Source organism: Thermobia domestica, chromosome 17 (genome assembly GCF_964235325.1).
Source record: "Thermobia domestica chromosome 17, izTheDome1.hap1.1, whole genome shotgun sequence".
Taxonomy (NCBI): domain Eukaryota; kingdom Metazoa; phylum Arthropoda; class Insecta; order Zygentoma; family Lepismatidae; genus Thermobia; species Thermobia domestica.
Window position 1 is genome coordinate 104,542,668 of NC_137470.1, and position 15,403 is coordinate 104,558,070.

Genomic DNA, 15,403 nt, shown 5'->3' on the forward strand with positions numbered 1-15,403 from the left:
AATCGAAGCAAAGGCGCGTACGGAAGTGCTCAGAAAGGTTTTTTTCAACACATTTAAGTTAAAAACTAAAAAATAAGTTCTTAAATCTGTATTAATATAATTTTTGCATTCTGTTCAAGCTTTTCATTTTTGTTTTTTTTTTTTTTCATTCAGAAAACAAAATTAAAAAAAAAAAACAAGAAAGGAAAAGGTGAAACAAGTTTCGACAAAGTAAATGAGCCTCTAGAAGTTAAATCTAGGTATTTATACATTGGAGTTAGTTGTTTCAGTTTCTACATAAAACATAAAAAAAAAAAAAAAAAAAAAAAAAAAAAGTTCGATGGTTCCGGAAAATCCTTCCTTCACGAAAAGGTGCCCCTACTTCATACCGCTCGAGAACATGAAAATAATTCTATAATACTATTAACGATTAAAGAAAAAAAAAAGAAAATAAAGACATATACCAATCGATAGACTTATTGAGCTGAACAAAATCATATACGTGAGTATTAACCCTCGTGCATAGTTTTCGAGCAAATGAAGAAAAAATAATCTGTAAACCTAAAAATTGATGTTGTGCAAGAACCATGCAATTTATTGGCGAGAAACATACTGAAATATGCCTTTGCTGAGCTCTTTATTAGGATGCCAATAATAACTACATAGCCACGAGCGAGCTTTTCAATCGTTCTTTCAGCAAGAACTTTCAAAAGATATACAGAACGATTTCTATATACTGCACGAAGAAAATACATAGCAAGATTAATCTTGCACTAATTAGATGAAAATATTGAAGAACTATATCGTTAAACTAATATTTTTGTAGAAAATATACACTTTGATTCACAGTTAATAAAATGTGTGTGGGACCGTGTACACTGTAATTTTATGCTACACTTCTCTGCCTGAAGCTTAACTTAAACTTCAATGAAATTCGAAGGATGAGTGAGAGTTCTGCGTTGTTTTGAAGATTATGAATGGAACCTATTATTAAAATGAGCTCCGAGTCAAGACTGGTGATTGAATCTGGAACAGCTGGTTGGTGCATAGATCATCACGCAAGATTAGCTTTTATTTTATTGGTCCTTCCCCACCACATCACATCGCCTTCAACAAAGCTGAAGTATACGATCACGCCCGCAGCTCCGGCTTGGCGAATGAAAATACGTACAACTGGAACGAGAATCGAACCCAGGTCTCCTTTTTCCACCATTATGAGGCGTTAACCACTACAGTACCCAGCACCCTTATGATAAGCCCGATATTTAAAATATTGAGATCGGTGATCAGCTAGTGATGAATATTTTGATACCTGAAATCTTTCTGTTTAGTCGAACAGAGTTGATGGGAGGACCTAACATAGAGTATAAAGTTTTTTTCTTTGCTGTTTATTATGGATTGGGATGTCCTCTCCCAGATTCCGACGGGTGCTACTCTGGCATCCTTGGGCAATTTTCAGTATCACGTCATTTATGACATCACTTATACACCTGCCGAACTTACGTAATAAACAGCAATCCGTACAAAAAAGTTCTCTCTAATTCCCTAACAGTACATGATGCTAAGGCGATATTTTCAGAATAAAATGTGGCTTGTAGATTTTACAATTTGGATCATTCTGGTGATCAAAGGTGGTATGATAACGTCACAATAATATCACAAAAATCAGACATCTAGATTTTAAACATTTTCCACATTTTTAATTTGTATAACACAAATTACGTTATAAAATTCAGCTAAATTTAGGATCTACTATAAAAGTCCAGTTACACAAAACACAGTATTACATGTATTATGAAAGAACCTGAAAGAAACTCCTTTAGGATTTGAACAGGAATAAAACTTCTACTAAAATATAACCGAAAACTAACACTACTAATAAAGTACATTAGAATCTTCTTTCTTTCACATATAAAGTATTATATATTTTTCGCCGTTCTACAAGTGAAACAAAAGTTAGTAAGTTTAAGACAAATCATCAAGGTTTTCATCGTTATTATCACCATCACTACTGAAATCAACGTCTCTTGAAGTGTCGTATTAACTAGAAATCACTTTGGTGTACAAATTCATGCACATATCAGTGGACCCACATTTGCAATATGTTGTACACGATACTTTACACGATTTACAACTGCAATTACTTCACATCCACATCACATCAACTTGATCACTTCTGGGGGTCCAACAGTTCTTACTCCAGTTCATGGAAAACAAATATCATTTTCAACTTTCCATCCATAGTCATCCAGACATAACTGGGGAGAGGAGAGTTTGTCTGCGGATTTCCAATATATCTCCTGTAAGTGGACACGCTTAACATGTTGCTGCATGGCCTCATCTGTTGGTGGCAGTGCCTTCAGGCTGGTTCAAGCATGCTTTTTAGTAGTAAGATATAGTGTCGCAGTTGATTCATAGATTCGCAAGTTCTTGCTCTGTACAAGACGGCGAAGAATGTATTACCAGCTTTAAAAATCTCCTTGTGATGTATATTGATCTCTCCAAATGACTAACCCAAGGCTTTCGTGTTTCAGTAAGAGTTTCCATGTAGCAGCTCTACCTTTACGACATAGATAAGAGACTGAATCACATCCTGTAAGAGTGAGTACAGCTACTATTTCCATGCTTTTGTCACCCAAATGAATGGCACTCGTATTGGTGAATTATCTTGCCATTGAACTTTCTCATGGAGAAAAGAGCATCTAGCTTGAACTTACAGTAAAAATGTAACATTAGAACAAACACATCTGTATCAACACTGAGAAGCTGCACACTTGTCTTTCCATTTTGGAAAATCAGCTACAAAACGTAACTCATAAGTGTGACGTGTTTCCTCATGCATAAACACGGCTCTATCACTACTTATAAACTTTACATGAGGCTTAGAATGTTTATTAGAGCATAAAAGATGAATGAGTTGCACCTTATTATGCACATTACTAAGAACAGCACTTCGCGCGAGTAGTGGTGTCAAGAGAGCCAAAACAAGCTGCACTGCACCACCAGTTAAACGTCTGTTTCGATCGTGAGACTTTCTAGATGATGTCTTATAATTGTCGAAGATTATGTACATATTATGGTCATGGGAGATTGCCTTTAACATGTCGGAATAAAGACTTAACATTCTACCCCTAACTCGCCACTGCACATGGTATAATACATCATTTCCATCCACTAGCAGCACATCTGGTCTTGAGTCTGTTGAAATCATGATAGCAAGTTTATTTGTCAGTATTGCTTTGTTACCCTTTTGCATGTTACCATACTTATCAAACAGAGAAAACGGTATGAAAAAAGTTCAGATCGAAAAAGAGTATTAAGATTTCTATTCGTATGTTGAGAGATAACCATTAGTCGAGCATACAGCTTTTTACATTACATAACTCATTTTTTTTCTTTTTTTGACCCTGAGAGTTTTCTTCATTGATACCATGGTGGTTACTCCTTTGCGGTTGTCATAGGATCCACCTTGGAGTTTGTTTTTAAAAGTAGTGTCCATTCTGTGACCAATTACTAATGTATCATGCATATTGACTTTCTCATCAGCTTTCTGCCCACTGACGATGTTTATTACAGTTTCTTTTTGAACCAGCAGCGGATGTATGTACTAAAACAGACCGCTCTTTATTTTCTTCCGGTTATTAGTATCCAAGTCTTGCCTGCGTTGTCTGACTTCTTTATGTGTACCACACTCCACATCATGAGATGCAGTTTTGAACATCGTATCCACTAACATTGACAATGTGTTGTTGCGAAAGGACCCACCCTGCTACTTGATCAACAGACAGGCTCAACCAAACAAAGCCACCTTTTGCTTTGCCATACCAAATATAAGTTTGCTCTCCAAACTGGTCAAGCGGCACAGCATTTCAGGAATCTGATCTGTGTCTACAGACATGCTCTCTTCTCTGCAAAAGTTTTCACGTTACTACGTAAGGCATTTTTCATCACTAGTACATGCCACGTGATATATCTCGCATAGTTCCAGTGTTCTGCTGTAAAGAAATACGGTAGCATGCGCTTCAGACAGTACATTTTGAGCAACCAATCTCCTCTCTGGGATCGTAAGAATAAGTGTATTATCATGACAGGTATAATGAGCATGTCTACCCACAATCTACCATTGGGGTCCTGTCGGATTTTCCCAAGTTCCATCTAAAGAGCATTCACGTCTCCAATTCGATTTTTGATTAAGTTCTCGTGAAGTACCGTCATTACCATACGCAGACTTCTGATTGCTTTTGGCCATGCCTTTCCAGACATCATATTGGCATCTCCACCGTACGCTGCATGCAACAGATCTTCCTAACCAGTTCCTTGCATAAGGTGACGAATGCAACCAATGAAAGACATCAAGATAAGCATCATGCCGGGTCTTGTTATTATGTTTCCAATGACTGAGATCTGACAATTTAATCTTCATTATTACTTTGCATGGCTGCATATTCGCACATTATGTGAATAAATGATTGTCCATGCTCTCTTTTCTTGACATCCATCCCAACTATTCTTTCTTTCTGGTAATACTTTGAAGCCGCTGCCACATAACAAATAAAAAATCGCAAAACTAAAATTCACTTTATTATTTCCCCTTTATAGTATTATTCTTGTGTGCATTTATAATTTGAAAGTGTTTTCTACTGCAAATCAACTGATATATAATTAATACCACTGTGACATTTACAGGCTTAAGTAGTTATTTTTAAATAGAACTTTTAGATTCCGGATGAAATCCAGGAAATCTGAAAAGCTTACGAGAATTGCCTACAAGTGCCAGGGTGGCACCTGTCATAATATGAAGGTTGAAGTACCTAACTATCATAAAATGCAAAGAAAAAAACTTTATACTAAATGTTACAGTGTCGCAAATTTTTACATGGGTCACCTCCAGACTAGTTAATAAATTTTACATTATTATCGCTTAACGAATGAAAAAATGTCCTAAGGTGAGGCAGGTAGAAGCACATACAGATCTTGTGCTGAACAAAAAAATGATATACGGTCTGCGTAGTATAAAGGATGGGAGAAAAAGGGACAAAACGAATTTCTTCGTAAATCTAGAAATTGATGTAGTAGGAAAACCACGCCAGTTACTGATGTGCAAATTGTACTGAAATATATTGTCATTTAGTTCTTTATTATGAAAGTAGGAATTTGACAATACAGAACGTGGTTAATGAAATATACCCTACAATTATCATTAACTCTTAGATTTTAAATTCTGCTTGTCTAAAATATTATCCAAAAATCAGACATACCTTAACCAAGAGATCTCGTAGAGTTGAAAAAAAAAAACAAATAATAATAATAACAACATGCTAGCACGCAAATTCTCGTACATAATTTTCGAGAAAATAATATTAATCATCAAACGAACTTTTGTAGTGCTAGAAAGTACGCTGTTCGTTGACAGTAACAATTAACCATTTCTGTTTCGCTGGAAGAAATTATTATTTATTTACACATTATACATGCAGCAAAATACACTGTTAACTACCAAACTAAATTTATTTTTGTTTGTCTTTCCTAACAGTGACACACATACTCGTTTACTTGTAAATTCTACATTATTTTAGCATTTACTGAAAAAGAGAAAGGATGAGGACTACATCAATCGATAGATAACACTGAGTTGGAAACAAATGCTCTGACTGTAAATCCTCATGCGCAGTTTTTGAGTGAAACTATTTTCTTATAAACCCAAAAAAATATGCTCTACAACAACTACGACACCTAAGATTAAACTGATACAGAAATAACCCCCATAAGACATTAGCAAGAGAACAATACACAAAACCTCTTAATGTGGCGTCTAAAAAATTGTGCAGAGGTGACATATACATTAACCCACTGTTTCTAATCGATGTGTTGCGGCACACTGATGTATCGTGCAGTGTAGTAGGGTGTGTTGTAAAACTTTGAAATTTACAAATCAACAAGCATTTAATAATTAAAAATGAAATGAAATTTTTGAGTTTTACGTCCCACGGTTATGCCGCTTAAGCTAAAGGAGACGGTGATGATGAGAGATCAATGAAATGGTGGAATGAAGAAAGTGGGAGGAAACGTGAGAACCCCGAGAAATCCCACGCACACGGTGTTTGTCCACCACAAAGTTCACTTGGCGGGAGCAGGGTTTGAACCCGGGACCCCAAGCACCAAAGGTGAACGCTCTACCACTGGGCCACCGCGGCCCTATCATTTAATAATTAATTAAAATCAATTCCGAGAGAGAATATACCAGACAACGCCTCCAGCAACAGCTACAATTCTCAATAGTACAAAGAGTCGGTACTTTGTAGAAACACATTTTTACACTATTATAATTTATATTTATAAAAGAAACCAGAAAGTGTATCGCGACATCGTGGGAACTCAGTAGATTGCGTCATCAGTTGAAAAAGGTTGGGAACTACATTAATCGATAGATGACTTCAAGCTCAACAAAACGACATGACGACTGTAATTTCTCAAAAAGTATGTCGTTCGCTGCAAGAAACAAGTGTTAGTTTGTATTCTACAGAAACGGAATATTTATTTATGCACTGCATATATATCAGAAAGACGTTACCTGCAATTTGCAAAATTCCTACTGAGCCTAAGTCAGTCAAACCTTCAAGAAATCACAGTAGACAAACACAATGAATAAGATAAACAAAACAAAACAAAACAAAAAAAAAAAAAAAACATTGTGTTCAAATACAAATATACCTATCTAGTTAATTACATATTTCACAGGTGTTGCACATATTCACCTTCCGTAATACAGCATACATACGTCAATACAGTATACAAACATACAGTATATAAATAATAATTCATTACGTCCTATATACGTGCCAGCATATCACAGTCTACCACAGCCTTTGTAGGTGTAATACATTGTTAAGATTCTGGAGATTAAGAGAGAATGGAAACACATGAACACGATTCTCCACAAATTTCCATAAGAAAGAGAAAAAAAAAAAAAACTTACAGAAGGTAAAATCCGGAGACTGGAGTGACCACCATATTAATGAGCCATCTTGTTCTGTGAGTATCTTTGTCGTAAATTTCAAATAAGATACCCTTGCGCATTGTCGTGGTAGTAAGCCCAACAGAAACCTGATGAAGAATAACCGTATCCATTCGTCTTTGGCATCAGATACTTTTTCAATACGTTCCAGCAACTCACTGCAGTAACGACTGATCTTCAATGAAATATGATGAACTAGTGTTATTGTAAACTGTAGAAACGTGCGATATATATGCAGTATATATATATATTTTACTGTTTTAAATGTTTTCTTTCTTACCCTTCAAAAATTCGAATCTAAACTAAAAGAAATGATTCTTAATTCTAAAATTCACCTTTAATAAAATATTATGCAACTTAAAAAAATTTGAGATGCAAAAAAGCCGGCTTTTTTGAATCGATGGTTTTTTCACATAAAAAGCCGGCTATTTTGGGGAAAAAACGAGAATTTTGGAAATTTTGGCTTTTTTCAACTTCATGATTTTTCTATGTAAATAGCTTTCTTATAGTATATTCTATAGTTAGATAAAAATTCCATGACCTGAATGTGATATTTCGCTCTGAAATTCACCATCAAGATGGATGGAGCACATGTTTTACGAATTAAAGCTAACATGAAGAATGTAGTATTTGAGGGTAATTTTAGAGGCTATTTAACTTTATTTTAACTTTTGAGTTATCGACATCTTTTTTCTTCTCTAGTTTGTCATCCGTGTTTCATTTCTAAGAGCTTTTAGTACTCTAGCTTCTAGCGCAAAAGTTAAACTTGCCCGTTTTTCTATTTATCCGTCAAAGCGTACGTTTTTCAATATATCCGTCAAACCGTACTTCCACATTTCTGTTATACTGTAGCTGTGAAGTGATTTAGCAATAATTTTCCGGACACAACCTTGAATACCAATTTATACAAATAATCAGTAGCGGATTTAGAAAAGTACTTTAGGAGGGTTTTTTCTGATTGTTTCGTTTCCTAAAAAGTCCTAATTTTATTTGGGAAGTGCTTGAAGTTTATGAGTACAGACATAACTAATATTTCGTTTCGTTTATATGTTTAGCAATAATCTTCCGGATACAACTTTAAAAATCATTTTATACTGAGAATCAGTGGCGGATTTAGAAAAGTATTTTGGGAAGGATTTCTTACTAATGTTTAGTTTTTTTAAACATTCGTAATTTTTACTTGACGGGAGCTTAAAGTTTATGAGTAAAGGCATAAATAATAGATATTTCGTTTGTTGCAGACATTCCGTAACTTTGGGGAACGGGCTTCAGTCCAAAAGACCGCCCCCCTAACCTTCGCAAAACCGTCACTGCTGGTAATTAGTAATAATAACGATTTAAAAACAATAAAAAAGGAAGTCGCCCAACTCACAGTACACGCACTATTTCTACATTCACAGATGGAATGAAGAAAAAGCTTTGTCAGAATGGTCGAATGCTGGTTGAATCCCGGACTTCCCGATAGAAGCGCAAAAGCTAATCACTCAGTCATGTTTGTTGTGCAGTTGTATTTAGCTTAACTTAAATATATTCTGTAGTCTTTTTTTTTGGGGGGGGGGGGAGTTCCGTAATGATATGTTGAATCCCTCTTGTTAAAAATTCAGAAAACTTGAGGATTGGGTAAACTGTGATGGTGGTTCTATAAAACTTAACTGTAGAATTTCAAGAATATACAGAACCAAAAGCTCTAGATGTGCAGCCTTTAAGTGTATCATATAAATCTAAGTATTTCTATTATGTTTTATTTTAATTTTATTTTGTTTCAAAAACAGGGTATGGAATATTTTGAAGTAAAAATACTACATACTATTTTGCTAGTTATTTGTGTATTCTTTAAAAAGAAGTGTTTACTTTTAGGGTTGGCTGGTTTACACCAACTTTTTTTTTTTTAATAACTGGTTTAAACCAGAAAAATAAAAAGAATGAAAAATGCGAATCGTGTGAACATCATGGTGACATTTCCAGATATCAAACTACCTGCAATAGTTTTATTTCCCTTTCACCTTTTAATCAAGGTGTCCCATGTTCAATTCTCGGTCGTACCACAATCCTTCTTTCATGCGTAACACAAGTAGCGGTTCGGATGTCAGTTTAAGCGAAAGTCTTCTCCTTGATAACCTCGGTATTTCGTAAGGATGTTAAGCCAAAATATACGAAACAAACCAAATTGTATATTTCTACATGCCTAAATGCGTGTTGTTTTATAAAGAAGCCAATATTGCTTAAATATATTGATAGAAATTGGCAAAATTTATCGATTGCCTACGTAGCTTCCAACATTAGCTTGGATTGGACTTCCAATGATATCTACGTACCGGTACTAAATTTGTAATTTAATACCTCAGTTTTAGCGTACTGATTACGGTACGTTGACCTTTAAATTTTACATGGAAAGCAATAACAGGATTTTCCCGTTATTGTCTTACATTTCAAGTAATGACGGGATTTTCCCAATGGCTAGGGCGGGAGATTCTCAACTTAAGAAATTTACTGACCGCACTTCTTTAAGCTTATGGGAGTTCTTCCGGCATAACCCCGCTGTTGCATAATAACATCAAGGCGAAACAAGCTTAGGCTATTTCTGTGAATATGTAATATAAATACATAAAGCAAAAAATCTAAGTCAAAAAAGCCTGGTTTAAACCAAAAAAGCCTGGTTTAAACATCCCCCAAAAAACGGGTTTTTGGCATTTTCAAAAACAACCACGGTTCTTGCCAACTCTGCTTACTTTTGTATATAGGAGGTTAAAAAATTCTTATTATATACATTGGTTAATCCTGTGGAATTCATAATGTAAATATGTTGAAGAAAAATTGTTTGAAATATTTTTTCGAAATTCATAGTTTATTTTCGATGTTTTATATTATTATCAGCATCAACCACTAATTAAATGATTTTTTGTGTTATAGAGAAGCGATACAAAGTCTGTTTTATCAATTTAAAGCAGTATTTTGAAAAAAGCCCAAAATTTCCGAAGCAAAAAAGCAAAGCAGAAAAAACCGAGTTTTTTTCCAAAAAAGTCGGTTTTTTTCCGAGCCCTTGCATCTCTAAAAAAAATACTAATAAAGAAAACTGGAGAGGGGTTAATATAATCGTACACAATTTAACTGGTTTGAGCCCTAAGCAGTAAGGATATTGTGGAAATTCTAAACAGCATATGTATTATCTGTCAGGAAAGTAAAATGTACACCTGTTTTTTAAGTCTGGCATTCCTGCGCTCCATCCATGGAGAGTATGAGAATTAAATCAATCAAATGTTTACTGAGGGAAAAGAAGAACAGTCTAATCTGAATAAGAAATTGCAGAGGGGCACAAGCTGTGAATACGAATAGTGCATAGTGTAAATAAAGGGCGACACCGAAAGAGAACGCCAGAAACAGCTGCTAAACGGAGAAAATAGAGTAAAAATTGTCGAAGTGGGAACATAAAATACAAATACAACAAATATGCCAACAACAAAGCGTTTACCAAGCAACGATCTTGGTGTAGTGGTTAAGACGCTAGATTACAAATCAAAAGAGCGGCGGTACGAATCTGCTCCAAGTAGTATATATTTTTTTCAAATAATGCATACAGCACATGAAAGGTGGTAAAAGAGAGCGTATTACCCGTTTAATATGTTAAGTCAAAACGAGTCAAAAAATTCGATGAAATTTATTAGAGAAGTGAGACAATGAAAATGAGGAAGCAAGTATATTTAATCAGGGGTTGTATCAGAGGGTGGTAATCTCAAAAACTGCAAATTTTCCCGAATTTCGCACATGTGAGTCTCTACGATAGGTAAACTTCTTCAGAAATGTGCCTATTGCAGAGAGAGAGAGAGAGAGAGAGAGAGAGAGAGAGAGAGAGAGAGAGAGAGAGAGAGAGAGAGAGAGAGAGAGAGAGATATGCTCCCGGAACTGAGAGTGTGCTGCTTCTTTTCAAATCAACGAGATGACAAATAGACGCTTACATAATAAGAATGCCGAATACAAACAGCCATAAAAAAGCAAAGTAATAATTGCAAGCGTTATCACCTAAGGTTCCAAGATCCGAACAACATATCACTAATATCCCGAATGCCAAATTATTGTGACTTACACAACTCCCCATCTCCCCAAATGTGTCCTGTGAAAACAATCACAAGTTTTGGGATGACAGACCATATTGAGACTACAATATTAAACTATATAAGTAGACTTTTAGCAGATTCGTATTCAGTTATTTTTTTCCACAACCAGTTTTATTGATATTCAAGACTCCAAAAGCACTATATTTGTTAACGACAAAGCGAAGTTATCGCAACACTGCGTTACACAGTGAATCATGCATATTACACTCGTGAGTTTTGCTATGCAGAGGCTAGCCACCGAGGCATGCTGAATAACGCCTGAAGGAAGCAGCGAGGACAGATAGCGATACAGTGAACGAAACAAGCAATGCATTACAGACATTTCAGGAGAAAAAAAAAAAAAAAAGATCCCTCTTTCCACACTTCATGCTGTAGTTTTAACTTCCATTTCCCCATCAAAGTTACATGCCTAGACTATTATACAGTTCCATTACACTTAATCCAGAGCCTTCAAACAACTTTGTTCTACGAAGGAAAACATAGAACACTACACTTATAGATATATCATACATAGACAGTTAAGTAGTAATAGATAAAATGCAATTAACCCCACATAATATCGATTGTCTAAATATACACTAGTTTCAAACAATTAGTCACATAACAAACATTCACAACACCAATATAACCTATCATATGTTAATTCCACTTCACAAGTGGTAGAATGAAAACCGTAGAAAATAAAATTATTTTTTTTTTTTAAATTACAATTATGAACACAAGTTAGTGAAGTAAACAATGACAGTCAATGAAAGGAAGATGATCCGAGGTCGGATTTCGAGAAATAACTTGATAATGAGATGAAAACAGAACTTTATAAAAGGAATGGTTATGATGCGCTAGACACAACATGGTTGCCTCTTTCGTCTCGTCATGTGAAAATGTCTCGTTTTAGAGAGGCGAGAAAAAGCCTGTGTTTCGTCTTGTGCAGTAGCGGATCTAGTTTGGGGGCGGAGGGCCTAGGCCCCCCACTTTCAGATTGACGAAAATAATTTAAGCTATTATTTATATAGTTTTGAAAATTTATAGTAAGGTCATGATATACTTATCATAGTTTACATTCAGGCAGCCCCCCAGTTTTTACCTTCTAGATCCGTCAGTGGTTTCGTGGCTATCCCGGTGTCATCTCGTGTTTCCGAAACGAGACAAATTGTTATCTCGTCTCCCTTCGTCTAGTTTTCTTTCGTAAACCTCATAATAATAGAAGTAAAATTGGAAGCCATGCGGCTTCGAAATGTAACGAAGTTTACAAGTTAGAATTGATAATCGGACAAGAGAGGGCTATGGAATGCTTTCAAGACATTTAAAACGCGACGAGTCCAGACAAGGACCTGTCACGTCTCGTCTAGGAAAACGAGACGAGACAGACGCTTTGTCTCGTGTCATCTCGGACTTAACAAAGCCTATATTGTCTTGCCCATGCTGGATTGGAAGCCTCTCACCAGAGATGAAGTAGATCGTGGGCCGTGGGTGAACAGGACGTGACCCACTGCAACCCACCATCCGCCGTGACCCACCATAACCTACATACCCACTACGACCCACCGACACACTCTGCTTAGTGCATTGTATATAGCACCCTCTGAAGAGTGGTGAATTTGTCTAAATTTTACTTTTTGGATCTCCATTTTTTCTTTTTCTTCTTCTTCTTCTTTTGCATTTGTTTCTATTTACTTACCTGCGATGAGTATATCTAACAAGGACAAGGCAGACTTTGTTAAATGAACTTAGGGGCCACCTTTCGCGAGGTAGTAGTGCATATTTAAACTGGGAGCGCGTAAAAGTCAGAAATAGCCTAGAAAAAGTATCTTAAAGTTTCGACTCGCCGTATATATGGTACGACGCCTAAAATTATAAAGTGGCGGTGTGGCAGTGTGGAGCACTCACGACTCTCGTGTAAAGGGTCCAGCGTTCGATTCCCGCTCGAGTCAACTTGTTTTTGCTCTTTACCAATAAAGTCGTCATTTATAACTACAAGTAAAATATTAATTCACCATATGTTCATATATTCTAAACGATAGGAATTTTCAAATCAGTTGTAAAACTTTTCAATATTTTATGTGAACTAGATACAAAATATAACCTATTTCATAAATATATTGATATCACTAGCTGTATTACGGTTACCACAGTCGTTGTGTCCGAAGTTTCGTGTCTATATCTGTGGACACTGTGCGAATTGCAAGGGGGATGAGGGGGAAATCCGCTAGGGAATACTGGATGAATGCTATAGCCAAAGGGGATTTCCGAATTATCCCCCTTGCAATTCGCACTCTGTCCACAAATATAGACACGAATCGTCATGAAATTTTTTCAATTAACGACTTTACGAAATAGGTTATATTTGTATCTAGTTCACATGAAACATTGAATACTTTTACAACTGATTTAAAAATTCCTATTGTTTCATGCATTATAAACATATGGTGAATTAATATTTTAATTGTAGTTATAAATGACTACTTTATTGGTAAAAGCAAAAACAAGTTGACTCGAGCGGGAATAGAACTCGCGATCCTTTACGCGTGAATCGTGAATGCTCCATACTCTGCCACACCGTCACTTTGGAATTTTAGGCGTTGTATCATATATACGGCGAGTCGAAACTTTAAGACGCATTTTCTAGGCTATTTCTGGTTATTGCGCTCTCCCAGTTTGTAATATTAACACTTAAAATATGCACTAATACCTCGCGAAAGTTCATTTAATAAAGTCTGCTTTCCCCTTGTAAGATATAGTCATCTCAGGTAAGTAAATAGAAACAAATGCCAAAGAAAAAAAAAAGAAAATAGAGACCCTAAAAGTAAAATGTAGACATATTCACAACTGTTCAGAGAATGCTATATACAATGCACTAAGCAGAGTGTGTCAGTGGGTCGTAGTGAGTCTATAGGTTATGGTGGATCGCTGGTTTATGGTGGGTCACAGTGGGTAGTGGATTGCAGTGGGTCACATCCTGTTGACCCACGACCCACCAACGGACTTACACATCTTGACCCACATGTCTCACTTGACACAAGACCCACTTCAATTCTGGTGAGAGATTTCCGATTCAGCATGGAAGACAATATAGGTTTTGTTAAATCCGAGACGAGACAAAGCGTCTGTCTCGTCTCGTTTTCCGACACGAGACGTGACATGTTCTTGTCTGGACTCATTGCGTTTTAAATGTCTCGAAAGCATTCCATAGCCCTCTCTTGTCCGATTATCAATTCTTACTTGTAAACTTCGTTACATTTCGAAGTCGCATGGCTTCCAATTTTACTTCTATTATTATGAGGTTTACGAAAGAAAATTAGACGAAAGGAGACGAGATAACAATTTGTCTCGTTTCGAAAACACGAGATGACACTGGGATAGTCACGAGACGAGACACAGGCTTCGTCTCGCATCGCTAAAATGAGACAATTTAACATGAGGAGAAGAAACAGGCAATCACGTTGTGTGTAGTGCATCATAATAATTTCTTTTCTAAAGTTCTGTTTTCATTTCATCATCAAATTATTTCTCGACGTCGACATCGGATCATGTTTCATTGACCGTCACGGTTCTGGAACCTTAGGAGATAATGCTTGCAATTATCACTTTGATGTTTTATAGTTGTTTGTATTCCGCATTCTCATTATGTAAGCGTCTATTTGTCAACTCGTTGATTTCAATGGAAGCACCTCACTCTCAGTTTCGGGAACATCTCTCTCTTTCCGCTTCAGAGGTGATGATAGACAAAAGGGCAAAATTCCATAGAAATTTTACGGCATTTCTGGCAAGATGATCTCTGCAATAGGCACATTTCTGAAGAAATTTGCGAAATTCGGGAAAATTTGCAGTCTTTGAGATTACCACCCTCTGATACATACCCCTGATTAAATATACCTGCTTCCTCGTTTTCATTGTTTTACTTCTCTAATAAATTTCACCGAAATTTTTAACTCTTTTTCACTTAACGTATTAAACGGATAATACGTTCTCTTTCACCACCTCTCATGTGCTATAAGCATTATTTTTAAAAACCTAAAAAAATATATACTCCTTGGAGGAATTCGAACCGCCGTCCTTTGGATTTATAATCTAGCGCCTTAACCACTACACGAAGATCGTTGCTTGGTAAACGTTTAGTTGTTGGAATATATGTTCGCATTTGTATTTTATGTTCCTACTTCGACAATTTCTACTTTCTTTTTCTCCGCTTTCTCTGTATTGATTTAATTCTCATATTCTAGATGGTTAGAACGCAGGAATGTAGTGGCTAAGACGCTAGATAGAAAATACAAAGGACGTAAGTTCGAATCCACTACAA

The 15,403-nt window shown here is 36.0% G+C and overlaps 1 protein-coding gene across 8 annotated transcripts in view; it reads right to left on the minus strand.

Moving 5' to 3' along the window:
• Positions 1-15,403, minus strand: part of LOC145674276 (BTB/POZ domain-containing protein 8-like) — a 257,841-nt gene that overhangs the window by 117,804 nt on the left and 124,634 nt on the right. For 6 of the 8 annotated variants that reach the window (XM_081744118.1, XM_081744116.1, XM_081744115.1 and 3 more), the window contains one exon: positions 6,956-7,169. The exons of the other annotated variants lie outside the window; for them this stretch is intronic. In XM_081744118.1, the coding sequence (XP_081600244.1) occupies positions 6,956-7,169 (214 nt within the window). The remainder of the gene's footprint in view (positions 1-6,955; positions 7,170-15,403) is intronic. 8 annotated transcript variants of the gene reach the window in all.